At 31.4% G+C, this 13750-nt stretch overlaps 1 protein-coding gene across 1 annotated transcript in view; it reads right to left on the reverse strand.

Moving 5' to 3' along the window:
• LOC123705643 (voltage-dependent calcium channel type A subunit alpha-1) overlaps positions 1–13750 on the reverse strand; it is a 57199-nt gene that overhangs the window by 21927 nt on the left and 21522 nt on the right. Inside the window, 10 exon segments of the mRNA XM_045654533.1 lie at positions 393–494; positions 614–673; positions 753–868; positions 1394–1497; positions 2008–2228; positions 3150–3305; positions 3762–3862; positions 4888–5027; positions 5440–5572; positions 7745–7879. Coding sequence (XP_045510489.1) covers positions 393–494; positions 614–673; positions 753–868; positions 1394–1497; positions 2008–2228; positions 3150–3305; positions 3762–3862; positions 4888–5027; positions 5440–5572; positions 7745–7821 — 1210 coding nt within the window. The 5' untranslated portion in view covers positions 7822–7879.

Here is a 13750-nt window from a genome sequence, read left to right on the forward strand (position 1 = left end):
CCATACCTTGCTTTTTCTTTGGAACTGTAAACAACCAACACACAAAATACAGTACGAGTACGTAATGACGGATGAGTTAAGATTTTTAGATATTGGCAATAGATAAGGCATGCAACATTCATTTTTACGATGTTTGAAAATGACAAACTAAATTAGAATTCGTATTTACAATACCTAATAGTAATAGATCAGAAGTTAGATTACTTTTCCTTAGTTGGAATTAAAATTTACTCGACAGTAATATAGAAGAGCCATTAAATAAAAACCTTTCAAATCGTCACTACTGAAATGAATTTAGTTCAAAACAAAGGCGAAATAAAACAAACTAAAATGTCGTCGATGGTCTACCACAACACAACAATAACGAGTGATCGGGAAAGTTGTCAACTGACCGTCATCTCCACAATCTTCATCCTGTTCTTCCTCTTCTGTATCTGTACTTTTACTTTTTCCTAGATTTTTTAACTTTTTCTTTGCTGCTGCTCTTCTTCGAGCTGGAAATCAGTAAGAAGCATATAATGAAGAATTATTAACGTTTCTTAAGCCTACTTGTGAATCTGATGTGATGATTTCTTTTTGTAAAATAACATTGAGTTAATAATAAAACCTTTACCTTCAATTATATGCATCCTTTCTTCTTCTGTTGTTCTTTCTTCTGCTAATATTACTTCCTCTGTAAGATATAATTTCTTGTTAAAATGTTAACAACAGCATGCGCTGTGTCAAATTCTATAACATTAAAAATATCTTACCTGCTTTACAAATCCACTCAACATAACCGTTGAGTTCTCTCTCTAGCATTTGCTGTCTTCTTATTTTAAGAAATTCTTGTCTATTTTCTACTTTCTCTCTTTCTTTAGCAAACTCACTGGAAAAATAGCGACATGATACATATGCTACGGGTCTAACTAGAATGATTTTAGCATAAATAATGTTCAAAAACGATGTTTAATTAAATATTTCATTAGAACAAGTGAAGTCTAAAAAATATAATATAAATGAACGAATGTTAATGATAACAAAACGGAAATAAATAAAACTGAAAATATATTAAAAACTTAGTTTTAAATGGCGTTATGATTAGACAATTAGTATTGAATGTCATAGAGTACAATATTAGCACGTAGCAAAACAAAATCACCGAGCGTCATACAAATCACACTTCACACCTGCTTCTGTTATCCAGTTAATGTACCCGGTGAAGTCTTGATTGAACATTTGCCTCGCTCTTTCCTTTTGAAACTGAGCTCGACGTTCGACTCGAGTTCTTTCATTAGAGAACTCTCTAAACATCATAAAACTCAATAAATCGAACAGAAAGATAACAAAAACAATAAAAATAAAGCATGAAGGCGTTAACCTGATGATTCTACTGTCGATGCTGTATACATACCCGCTAAGAACACCGAGAACTAAGTTGAGCATAAAGAATGAACCCAATACTATGAGAGGCACAAAGTAAATCCAGTTGAACGTACTACCTAATGCGTCATTCGTCTGAAACAAAGAATTAACTTGTAGTATCACAATCAGGTTATTGAAAGAAAATAACCTCAATTAAGGAATTAATATTCAATTTCCTTACAGCTAGAAACCTGACACATATATTACAGTAAAATCAATAAAGGATAATACAATAAGTGATTTATGACTTACAGTTACTTAAGCAATAGTAGAAACATATAACAACAAAGTTGAAAGTAATCCTAATGCTGTAGAAAAACATAATATGGATATTTTTTTTGAAAGTCTCCATGTTGTAAGAACTCGGGAATACCGCCGTTGGTAGGTCGTTCCAGAGCTGCACAGTTCGCGGGAGAAAGTTTCGCGTAAAACGCACTGTGGAACTCCGCCAGCAATCGAGGTTGTGAGGGTGGAACTTATTTTTCTGGCGGGAGGTGCGGTAGTGGAATTGAGCGGGTGGGATTAGACTGAAGAGTTCCTCACAACACTCCCCATAATAAAGGATGATGTTAGAATTATTGTCATCTTAATGTTGCTAGTTACCCAATATAGTATAGCAGTCCAGCCCTCCATAGTGATGCACTGGAAGACGGTGAGCATAGCGAAGCCGATGTTGTCGAAGGACGTGATGCCGCGGTTGGGCCCCTCCCACTTCTCGAGGCACGTGCTCTTGTCGTACGTGCACACGTGCGCGCCGTACGGGGCCAGCGTCTCGTTGTCCGCGTTGCACGGCGTTGGGCTGTCGCCGTCGTTCACTATTTCATCTGGAATTTGTGTTTCAGGTATAGTGATCTGTGTATTGTGTTGTTGAAGTTATACTTATTTTGGCGCGATGGAGAAAAATGATGAGAGTGAATTTTTACGATGCGCGCGCACACCGACACCTAAATTTAACAGCATGAAGTTAGTTCTAGGTGGTATGAAAATTGATAACTATGTTCAAGTTGTATAGAAGTATAACTTCTAACGCGTGTACATAAGCACTCACACACTCTTTTTTTAGTAGATATAGACATAGTAGTAGGTGTTGTTATTTAGATATTTGTATTGAAGTAGGTGTAAATTGAAAGTCATGGTGATTTTTATGATAGCACAGACGAAGATAGATATTATAAATAAATGAGTAGTCTAACGATTAGATAATGAGTACCTATTCAGCTACACACATAGTTTTGTGTCATTATGTTATAACAATTTTCTGTTTAGACTACTACGACACTAATTAAGTGCTAATTGTTCATAATTAAATAATCACTTAAATCGTTTCAAATATTTAAAAAAATTCTATTTTAATTGAAACATTTCGTTCATTTAAAAGGAAACGAGCTTTGAATTCTTAATTTGGAAATGGGTACCATGAAATGATTAACAGATAAATATAGTACAAAGAAAACTTTTTAATATTCACAATTAACGATAAGTAAGTTGGTGCTTGGATCGAAGTAATACTGACTTCATTAAGCAACTAAGCAAAGTAGGTCAATACCTAACGTCGAGTGCACACAACGCGACAAATGTAATAACTTGTTTTGTAATAAACTTGAGCTGTCGTCTTTATTCAAATAATTATTACATTTTGTCGTAATTATTATGTTTATGATGTTAAATGGAACATTTAGATACAATATATAACAGTCTTTACACTTAACAGAGCATATTTTATGTAACAATTTATGAATACTCACTAATATCTTCTAAACTATAGCAAGTCTTATGGAGAGCCCCAGAATAAAACTCGAGGCCAATAATGGCGAATATGACAATTGCGAAAAGCACCAAGAGGCCTATCTGTAGCAACGGGGCCATCGCCTTGATGATGGACTTCAACACAACTTGCAGACCTGCGTAGAAAAACATTAATAATATGCATCAAGAAGATCCTTCAAAATATATTTTGATGACCGATTCAAGGAAAAAACTTTATATGAATGTGGAGAAGTTGATCAACTTTTGAAATATCGCATGTCTAAAATGATACTATAAGTAATTTTAATGATCAAATCAAACAAATTAAGCCAATCGAGGACAGATAATTTCTCTTAATTTTTCTATTTAATATAAATCGAAGACGAGATACAATAATAATAAAAGCATTACAGGTAAATAATCACTAATCGTGATGAAACGTCGCTAGTTTTGCAAAATATCAAAAGTGATGAATACGTGGTCAGACATTAGTATCAAAGCTAGAATGGTTAGAGGGGGAATGGCATATTTTGCAGAACGTAGGACTATAGACAAACAACTAGTGCCAGTGATGCTAAAGGTGCTAAACTAAAAATGAACTATAAACTCACTAGGAACGCCCGATACTAATTTAAGGGGCCTCAGCACCCTAATGGCACGCAAGGTCCTGAAGTCGACGTCGGGCGCGACCACCGGCATCTGCGTGATGATACTGCCAAACACATATCACTCGATACTATAGCTTGTACTAGCATCTAACTTAACGATAAAATTACTACAAAAGAATATGCTTGTTTAGACAAACTAAAAACAAACTACTTACGCATCGTAAAGAACTTTTTATATGTCTTCGTCTCGCAAGTGCGTAAATAAAAACGAACTGGAACATTCAGTGTATTCAGAAAATAAAAAACAAGCACATTCCTCTATGTAAAACAAATCTACGATCTATGGTCGTATAGCTAGTTACATCATTATCGTTTAGCTAAACACACTTTATTCGGTACAAACTTTTAATCTAAATGCGTTACATTTAATCACACCTATGTAAATCGTGTTTTAACTAAATTCTTACATAATATTAGCTTTTAATCTGTAAACACCTACAAACACAATAAACGTAACAAATATTTCTCTATTATGCAACATTTATTAGACATAATTTGAAGTACATTTAGCATCGTCCAAAATCCACAAAAATTTAAAACCACGCATCTATTTTATGACAATTTTTTAAATCTTGCAAATGGCAGGAACTCGACGCTACATTCGTCACTAAAAAGTCAAAAGTTCTATTTTTAAAACTAGCGCTTAATTCTACGTCAAAGAGTTCGGAATCGAAAAACTAGCGAAAATTCTAGAACAATATAGTAACAATAATAAGGTTATATGTGAACTTTTCGCCAATTACTGTGAATTACTTGGTATCCGCGAGACGAGCTTGAGCGGTCGAAGCACTCTGAACGAGCGCAGCATCCGCAGGTCAACGTCCACGTTGTATTCGGCGAAAATCGTCATCGACCTAGTTTTTGTTATTGAATATTTAAATTGAGTCACCCCAACCTTACCTAACTTAACTATTCTATTCTGCGCCAATTCTGTGTTACGATCGCCTTTTTGGCACCTATGTTAAGTGTAAACAAGTGGCAACTTAAAGTCGGCACCTTCCAAATCGTAACTTTTCAAACATGCTATGAAGTGATGATTAAGATAGTAAATAAAACAAACAATACTTACCCAGTTACTACAACGAAAAAATCCATTATGTTCCAAATGTTTCTAAGATACGATCCCCTGTGTAAAACAAAACCTAAGGCTAAAATTTTTAACGAGGCTTCTACACAAAATATTCCTAAAAAGTACGCCTCGGTCTTTTCCTGTAACAAACGAAAAACAATTTATTAGAAATATTTGCATATGTGGAATAATATAACATCTCTTAGTTTTCAGCATAAACTCAGATTATGGAATATCTGTATCTGGAATAGCCGAAAAAAAGGCTTGTTTCAGTTTTTCAGTAAATTATTATATGGGCTAAATATGTAGTAAACGCAAGAATTAATAATTCTTCTCTCCTATGGAGATACTTTTAAAACATTTATTTCAGAGAGAATAACACAAAAGTTATAAGATATACACATTCTTAAGTTGTTTTATAACATCTTACTACTTCGTTCAGATTCGAAAACGGTCTGTCTTTAATAAATCATTTTTTACACTATCACATTAAAAAAACATAACAGTCCAAAATCTTAAATTGTATAATAAACATAGTCCATTCGTACGTACCAGATTCTGTGCTAAGATGGTCTTATCGCCGTTTGGCAGATGCTCCTCCAGCGCCAGCACCACGCAGTTGGCGATGATGGTGAGCAGCACCGCGTACTCGAAAGGCGGCCACTCGATAATGAACTTTGTATACCTGGAATTGATAACAGTTTTGATAATACGTAATAGAGGTTTTGAATGGAAGTAATAGAGGTTTTGAAAATGGTCATGTTGAACTATTCTACCTGTGGTACTATGTAATATTTCTTAGAACTAAGAAAAATGAAATTCATTTATCTTTTCATAGAAATTACACATAATATTATGTCCGTCTAGTAATATTACACAAAAGTATATAATATTAAGTTGTACAAATATAAATTATTAAGGGCCGATTTTTCAATGCTTGGATAAAACTTATCCGTCCAATAAAGTAATAAACGATAATATTAAAATGTCACGTAAACTGTCAAATACGGGCAATTAGAATACGTTTTTAAAATGGTAGTTTTATACATTATTCGGCGAATAAGTTTTATCCAAGCATTGAAAAATCGGCCCTAAGTCACAAAAAAGTAAACTATCAGTTAGTATAAAATATGATACATGTATTATATCTTCAATTTTTTTTGTATTTTTCTTGTGATTAGATCTCACAAAAACACCATACATTTATCTCACACACCTCACATTTTAACACAGTGCACTAAAATTTTTATTCATATTAAAACCTAGTCAAGAGGGTTCTCAGTGATTTTATCCCGACATATAGCTACGTTAGATTTAAATTGGATGTCATTTCCTACTCAACGTTGAATGTAATTACGTTGGTAATGAGACCGTGAGGCTCACGATTGCATTACATTCCGATTATACGAGGTTTATGCCATTAAATGAAGCGTCAATGGATCGAATATGTTACAATCGGGGGGAACATAATTCAGTTTGAAAGGAAACGTGTGGGTGGTTTAAAATTATTATGGTAAGATGTTTAAAATAAGTAGAATATGTGTAGATTAAAGCCTTAGTTAGAATTTTTATAATCTAAACATCATCCCGAGAAATATACTTTAAGTCAGGTAGGTACAGTAATTTTGTTGTTTTGTTGAGGCTTCGTTGGATTCTTCTGCACGATACAAAAACATTAAGATATACATATGGAGACGACACCGCCTACATCACTTATGTTCCGCTCAACATACGCCATATGGCGTAACTGCACGCTCATTTTTTATTTGTTTTAAAGTGTAACGCATCAAATAAGCCTTCGTGTGTGTTATGATATTGCACAAATAATACGGAAAGTGCAAAGGAATAACTTTCATCAGTTCAAAGTAAGTACCTAACTAGATAATAATTTTTAAAACTTAGAGCAAAAAAATGGCGCACAGATTTTGTTCGTGGTGTCTCCTCCATACGTTATTATTATCTCAATGTACAAAAATGGCATCTTATAACTTTTGTTTAAATTTGAAGTATCCTTGTTTCAATTATTACTGTGAATACTGAGTGTCGTCACTTAGGTACTAATTGAAACAAAGATAATAATCCAAATCCTCCTAATGATAACTTTAAACATCTACAGAATTGGAGTTATAGATTTATTTAAGTTTTAAAGTACGTAACTAGGTAGCTATATTATTAATAGTTAAAATTGAAGCCCTCAATATACGAGTAATTTATTTTAATTCACAACATTTTATTCCATCTAAGAGATGATAATTACAACTCACCCTTACCCTAAACTCTACCCTTTCACATTAAAAACAACAACAACGTGACGAAAGAAGTAGAACAGAAAAGAAAAAGTCTTAGCGTACCTAAAAGCAAAATAGTTGGCTTCTGTAGACGTACAAAGACACTCGCAAAGCTTTGTTTACAAAATGCATTCAAAAAACGACGCTTGTTAAATATGTATTAAGCATTAAGGATTCCTACCGCGTGGGTATGTCATGTTAATCTGTACTGATGGTGAACCAGGGACTTATTAATATTAATATATAGAGGTTGTCTTAAAACTTGGAAATTAAGTTTCTCTTAAAATAAGAATCAATAATTAGATTTATGAATTGCATTTTATTATTCGAGTTATTTAGGACCTACATAACTACCTACTATGTTTAAGATCTTATTTGATAGAAAATATTTGTTGGGTATTTATTTAAAAAATTTTATAGGTATTATGAAATTTAAATTATTAAATTACAACAACAATTTCAAATCCCTTATATTATGTTTTTATAGCAAAGTGTGTGTCTGTCAGTTTTATGCCTATTTATCTAAATAGCGGTTTATTTTATCATTACATAGTTATTCAGATAATCACCTCCGTATAGGATTTTCGTCGGAGAATATAAAGAGCGAGCTGGGCCCCGGAGTAGCGGGCTGGTGCGCGCCGCCCATGGTATCAGCTGGCGCCGCGCGAGCCTGCGCGCCCGCCGCCTCCTGCGCTGCCGCCAACCTGGAAATGTTAGGTCGTATATAAGAATATGTCACTATTATCACCAGCATCATAATTGGTTAAAAATATTTGTCATGTTTGGGGACACCCCAGGTTGGTAAATAGGAATATGTTGAAGTTGTATCGACGACACCATAATAGTAAAACATTATGTCAAGTTTGGGGAGACATACAAGTTTTATCATCATCATAATTGGTTAAAACATTATCATCATTATGACATGATTGATTTTGAGAGTTGAGATCACGATTATAATGCTAAAGTATAATAAAGACCATCGACATCAGCATAATTATAACACCTAATTTATTAAGGAATGCCTGTGAGGGTAAGACTAGACCATAAGCATGTCCACGAAGTTGGTTAGTAGATTTCACATGTCGATGAACTTTTTGGTTAATCGATAGCTCAGTTTCGATGTTTATTTTTTTACAAGAGAAATATATTCGTAGTACTCAGCAACGTAAAAAAAAGGAAACACGGAAACACTTCGTTACATATTTAATATGGTGAGTAAGTAAGGTGTAGGTATACTGTATGATAATGTAGTAAAAGTATATTGATGAAATTGTTTATTCCACGCTACTTTTAAATATTTACAATAACTACACTAATATTATGCATAGGCAATATTTGATATTTTGGGTTTAGGTTTAATTATAATGTATAAATTAGAAACAAACACATTCATGCATTAAATATGAAAGGTAATAAATGGATACAAAATACGCGTATAACCGTTATCTTCCAAATTTCCATAAACGTGAGGTACCAAGAACAATATTGTGAATAAGTACAAACTGTATCGTAAAGTATCGAAATATACAATTTATCTTAAATTGAAATGATTCGTTGAAATATACACTTCAACGAATCAAATTATAACCATACCGAACATACATGTGGACATAGTTTACCAGTTAAATATGACTGGTGAGCGTCTAGCTTCTAAGGCAGTAATCGATTCATTTTTAACAGCATATAAAGCCTTACCGAAAAGACTTATTCGAGCGTTTATTCATTTAATTAACTACAGTAGCGTGTCACAACATTGTAACAATTGTCATGTCCGTCATACCGCTTAGCGAAATTATCATTAATTGTAACAAAAATGTACCGGAAACATACATTTTCTAATATAACGGCATTCATGGAGATTATCTAAAAATAATATGTCATAGATGAACATTAATTGTTAAACCTAACTGATTTTTTAAAACTTCGAGCTTTTTGAGATAGATGTGAAGACGAGGATTGGTCTTATTATCATTACACACACACACACACACACACACACACACACACACACACACACAAACAAACACACACACACAACACTAAAACACACATATGCATGCCGGAAAAACCAATTTCTACTTTCATTTTTTGTTTGTTAAACATTTTTATTTTTTATTTTTCTTATTGGCATTTCTTGAATATTCTTTGGAAGAGGGCGCTGGCTCCTGACATACAGGTTTTTACCTAGTTTGGGAGTCAGAGACTTCAAAATGTAAAACTATTGTCAATAAAGAATTTTTATTTATTTTTATTTATTTATTTATTTATTTATCATTGTTATTACTTAAGCCTTTAAAATGGATTTGGATAAAGTTGTGTATGTAGATCAATAATGAAATAAAATAAAGTTACAATAAACCGATAATGGACAAAAGAAGAATAATACTTTTTATCGAAATACCGCGGGAGCGTAACCTCGAGTTTAGTCCAGTAAATTATATATATATATATATATATATATATATATATATATTACGTTTCAAAAAAAATGTAGTGATCGTATGTGAAATTGGTTCATATTATAAAATAGGTGTAGTAACTCTTTCAATTCAATAAATCGTCAAGATTTTGATAGTAAATGTTCAAAGAGCGCATACGCCAAACAAGAAGGACTTGGATTCTAAGCATACTATCAAATAAAATAACGCTAGAATACATCATAATATGAAAGCCTCTAACCATCTGATACGCCACAATCCCAGGAGCTTTTCATCGTAATTTAAACCGTGTATGTATGACAGTACTAATTAATTTAATGCACTCTTTGACTCCCCTTCTATTTAGCGGGATTCACAAGCCACTGACCTACATTTTGCTTGTCTATTAAATTCTTATGGTTTTGTTGTGAACGCAAAGGCTTCGTAACTATCGACGATTTCGCATTACATTACAGTTTGACGTCAATGGCTATTGTGAATATAAGCTGTATATGTAGCTGAGTTTGCATGTAAAACTAGATTTGATTATAGCCCTGATTTAAAGTAGTGACACTGTTGTGTGAGGTAAATTACATGTTTTGTTATTTATGTATATTATTTTTTCAGACTACGAAAAAATATCGAATCAACTTTAGTGAAGAAATATGTTAAAAAATAAAAATTGCAATTGTTTACAACTTTAGATTTAACAAAACAATTACGAAGTTTTATAATCAAATTTATACGGAAGTAATTCATTTATTTAAACTTACATTATTAACATGACACAAATGTTATAAGCTGTGGATACAATAACAATAAAATTATTTTTACTTAGTACATAATTTAGATCGCTATAATAGTGGTCTTGTTCGATTCATTAATTCTATATAATATGTTATGCGATTACTTACATAAATGAGCTTCAATAATCAATAAAATACACATTTGAACTGTCCCCTTTGATATCACTTTTAACAATTAAAGAACGACCGCGACGCTCATTATAAATATCTTCTTTACGAATAGACACTTGAGTCAAGAAATATTTCCAATTACCCACAAATTCAAATTAATTTAATGACTTGACTGCACCCAATTGCACCACAGAGTATCTAGAAGATTATCTTTTTATGTGTATAGTTAAGTTTTATTTCTTTTTTTAAGACAATTTAAAATAACTTATTTTATTAATTTCCTAAAAAAACAATAAACTAGCCTTAGCGTATGCTTGTTGTCAATCCCATCAATAAAACAAAGTTTTTCTATCAGATCTACTATAAATTATTTAATATTAAGTACAAAACTATTAAATAAAAGAGTAAGTAGGTACTTACAGTCAATTATTTCATCGCAAAGTAAGTAAAACAAAATAAATACCTAATGATATAGGTAATTTGACCACGCGTACCGTTGTTCGAGTTAACAATAATATGAAATATTGTTCAAATAATAATTAATACGTCGCTAGATAATTAGAATACCCTATTATTATGATAGCAAATTAACTTGCCTATAAATAAAATTTGTTTAATATTGTTCGACATAATGTAAATGTCATGAAGCCAGGAAATACACTTTGGTATATAAAATACAATGTTTTAGTGTAACAGTGGTAAAATGTTATAATATGGAGTGAACCTCGCATTTAGCAACAGTTTTAACCGACTTCAATATTATTAGAGGAAATGATCAAGTTGTCATTGTTTAAGTATCAATGTGTGTACAACTTTTTATTGTTTTAACTTTTTTATATTATTTTGAAAGCGTGTACATCTGGTGAATTAAGGCGTATTTAATATACTTCGTCTGCATCATTACTTGAAGATACAGTTTCCTGACAAAAAATGTTACGTTAAACTCATTAGGTAATAAACCTACTGCATAAATTTAAATGAATAGAACGTACCATATATTCAAAGACTAAACTTTATTGAACTTTTATCAATTTATTAAATGAATTTTAATGTGAATAAATACTACAGTTAGGTACTACATTAATAATTAGGATAACAAGAGAGCTATACATGAACATTTAATCAATATACGGAACCTGCGTAAAGGCGTAACCTAAATGTTCATTAATGATATTGAAATAATGATATAAGGTAATTAAACATATTTGACGTAAGATAAATGCATATTTGTTTGTTTATATGGGCGATTTAAAGTACTTTATGTAGTTATATTATAAAGTTTATTATAATCGTTATCAATGTGATTATTATATTTTGTAAAGGTATTATTCAATAGCTAATTATTAACAGTTCATTGAACATTACATGGGACAGGTACACCTCTTTGGAATGATTTTGGAAATTATATTTCCTTAGCCAGATACATTAACTAGTATAAATTTTAATTATAGTCTAGCTTTACACTTTAGCTTTATTACCTACCACAATTTGCTATAAATTTATGAGACAGTGGAGTAGTTATTTATGAGTTAACTGAAGTAAAATATTAATGGCTTTGACATATGAGTTTTTGATGTTTCGTTACAGTCCTTGTTACAGTCATTCTCAATTAGCCACAAAATACAAATATAGACATATTACAAGAAATAAAATAGTTTATTATTAATTGGTTAAGGCTCTTAGTCTAGGTTTCAACGAAAACTATTCGTGTTTCAGTTATCTTTGAAAGACGTCTATGATACTATGAATATTTATTATAAATATTTCATTTTTTACTATCAATGCTAAACAAGCATTATTACCATTCAACATTTTAAAAAAAACGTGCTCACAATTGAAGAAGAATTAAGTAATGATGTAACTTTCTCATTTATGTGTACTAATTTAAATCGTATTTACCTAAAACCACAAAATCACTACATATTATATATGAGTAGTAGTAGTAGGTATAAAAAAATGTTTTCTCTGTCCATTATGTATGCTTAAATCTTAAAAACTAAGCAACGGAATTTGATGTGTTTTTTTTTGTAAAGACAGCGTGATTCAAATCAAGGTTTTAGTATATAATTTATTAGGTTTTAGACAAAGCGGGCGAAGCCGCGGGCGGAAAGCTAGTAAATTATAAAGACAAAAAAAGCTTTGTCTGTTATGTCAAACTAAATCCAAACTAAATAATATATCAACAGTTCAAATTACTATAAAATGAAAAAAGAGAATTAATTTAAACGCGGAAAAGGATTCTGAATATAATGGTATGACTTTATTTATGTTGGTAACACAGTTGACAGATATATACTACGTACATACAGTTAGGAAACTAAGCCCCTGCGATGAAATTATGACGTATAGCTATAGGGCTGTTACCTTTTTGATATTTAACCGACTTCAAAAATGGAGGAGGTTATCAATTCGGCCTGTATATTTCTGTTTGCTTTTTTTCACAGTTGACTTTGTGGTAATTTTGAGATTAAAACCCGTTAAAATTAAAAAATGGTGTAGCCTAAATATGAATTTACAAAAAGAAACAATCTCAATAAAATATATACCTTGTATAAGTAAATAGGTACGTTTTTTTCAGTGCTATATTTCGAAATCTTGTCTTTTTTGGACGCCGAAGGCTATTTTAATGTAGGTACCTACCTAAATTATTTATAATGCTTGATATTTGTATGATACCTATAAGTATTCAATAATTATTTTAAACCAGAATTAACAATACTTGTATGTAGGTATACCTACTAAATTATTTTTAAAACGATAAATTAAATTAAATTAAAAAACACAAAATATGCAAAAATAAATTAAAATTATTATTATACGAACATAGAACCTCCTTTTATATAACCTTTTTGTTTTAGGATGAAAAAGAAAATAGTTTGACAGGCTTAGTGCTTGACAAAGTGGTAAAGTCACGTATCGATAAAAATACAATAATTATTATAATATCTATCTTTTTCTTCCCTAATATTTACGTAATTATGCACATAAATTTAAACAAGATTTTTTAAGGTTTCCATTTTTTAGATTTTCGTGCTCTTCTAGATTGCGTAAAAAATAGATGCGGTCTTTAAACAGACTGGACTCCTAATAGGTACTATTTGTAGCTATCATTTTGGTAGAAAATATGTCAACATAATTTAAAACTTATACTGCCATATCTATAGAAATTAAAAAATAGTCTCTTTTTAACTTGTAGTCAGATACGATACAGATATATATTTATTGAAAGGGCTACAAA

Source organism: Colias croceus, chromosome 2, assembly GCF_905220415.1.
Source record: "Colias croceus chromosome 2, ilColCroc2.1".
Classification (NCBI taxonomy): domain Eukaryota; kingdom Metazoa; phylum Arthropoda; class Insecta; order Lepidoptera; family Pieridae; genus Colias; species Colias croceus.